Source organism: Morone saxatilis, unplaced genomic scaffold (genome assembly GCF_004916995.1).
Source record: "Morone saxatilis isolate NCDOM2014 unplaced genomic scaffold, NCSU_SB_2.0 Contig15, whole genome shotgun sequence".
In the NCBI taxonomy this organism is placed as follows: domain Eukaryota; kingdom Metazoa; phylum Chordata; class Actinopteri; family Moronidae; genus Morone; species Morone saxatilis.
Window position 1 is genome coordinate 20,573,247 of NW_023339707.1, and position 1,817 is coordinate 20,575,063.

Sequence of the window (1,817 nt, forward strand, 5' to 3'; positions counted from 1 at the left end):
CCACTCTTGTGTCTGTATGGCAAATATGAGCCAGCAGCCGGTTAGCTTAGCATCAAAGCCAGCACGGCTCTGTCAACAAAATCCACCAACCAGCACCTTTAAGGCTCATTGATTAAAAGTTTAATATGTAATATGACCACATTAAAATGAATAAAAACAACTAGACTTATGTATATTTTATTTAGTTGTGTGCTTTGTGTGCTTTGTACTTCATTATCCCAAATGCTACCTATGATGTTCAAACCAAATATAATATATATATATAATACAAATGTTATTTTTGCTGCCAAATGTGCACAGTGAATGTATATTCATAATGATGAAACTCTGCCTACTATGTTTTTCCTCATTACTCAGGATGATTTCGATGAAAACCCCGGAAGGAAATGGCTGAATGGCTTTTTGCATCATGTCAGAGAAGAAGAGGAAAATAATGAGGAGGAACTTAATGAAGAATCAGAGGTAACTTCAACAGATCCCATCCACAGCGGGAAATTCGTGGATACCTTTCGCTATTTCCACCCAACCCGCACCAACGCCTTCACATGCTGGTCCACTCTCACTGGAGCGCGGCAGACCAACTACGGCACACGCATTGACTACATATTCGCTGACTGCCAACTAGCCGAGGAGCAGTTTGTGGCAGCGGACATCATGCCAGAGGTGGAGGGGTCCGACCACTGCCCAGTGTCAGGGCAACTGAGCTGCTCTCTCCTGCCCAGCTCCAAGCCTCCTCCGCTTTGTACCCGCTACCTGCCAGAGTTTGCTGGCAAGCAGCAGAAACTCTCCCGCTTCCTTGTCAAGGTGGACCAAAAATCAAGTCAGTCTGAGCAGGGGAATGCATTACCCGGATCTCAAGAAGAGGAGGAAAGGAGGGAGAATTTAAACCCACTTGGAGCTGGAAACATCTCTTGTAAGAAACGGTTATTGACATCAGACTCAGTTGCCCCAAAGGGGAAAAAGACTAAGACAGCAAAGACTTCTTCAAAGCCACAGGGCAGCCTCCTTTCCTTTTTCAAACCCAAACCCACAAATGTTGTTCCTACTTCTGAAGCCCCTATCAGGCAGTGTGAAAAAACCCTCCTGGATGAAGTTACCTCATCACAAACCTCCCAAAAAGCATCCACAACTAGAGAGGACATGTCCTCGGTGACGAGCAGTGTCTCTGAAAATACTGAGCTTGTCTTGGACTGTTCACCACAGCTGTGCACCAGCAGCACCACAGAGGAAAATGACAAACAGATGAAGACAAAACAGTTAACCCCACAGCCCAACGTGGGACACTCAGCTGCAAAGAAGGGGGCATCGTTAGTGTTTTGGAAGTCAGTGCTTCATGGGCCACCCCCACCACCCTCCTGTAAGGTCCACGGGGAACCCTGTGTGCTTCGTACTGTAAAAAAGGAGGGGCCAAACATGGGCAAACAGTTCTTTGTGTGTGCCCGTCCTCAGGGACATGCCTCCAACCCTGAAGCTCGCTGTAATTACTTTGCGTGGGTTGACAAGGCGAAGTGATGTGTTTACTGTATGGACCACAAGTTTTTTTTCCCTGACTCATCAGTGAAACCTCTAGTTCAAAAGTATTTTTTTACCTCACAGATGTGTCATCATTACAATGTTTTTATTAGATAAATATAATAATAAAGACAATAGTTTTGTATTACCTTGAGTATGGTTTTTATTTGTTCTTTGAGCCAAAATGATTAGACAGTCAATAGAAAGGTAATTTTTCATTTCTCCAAATGTCCCCAATTTCTAGCTTCTCAAATGTGAAGATTTGCAACCTTTGTCTGCTTTTATCTTTGTAAATTGAATATCTT

The 1,817-nt window shown here is 43.9% G+C and overlaps 1 protein-coding gene across 1 annotated transcript in view; it reads left to right on the forward strand.

Moving 5' to 3' along the window:
* Positions 1-1,649, forward strand: part of apex2 (APEX nuclease (apurinic/apyrimidinic endonuclease) 2) — a 3,747-nt gene extending 2,098 nt beyond the window's left edge. The window contains exon 6 of the mRNA XM_035655847.1: positions 358-1,649. Within this exon, the coding sequence (XP_035511740.1) occupies positions 358-1,512 (1,155 nt within the window). The 3' untranslated portion in view covers positions 1,513-1,649. The remainder of the gene's footprint in view (positions 1-357) is intronic.
* Positions 1,650-1,817: the final 168 nt, after the last annotated feature.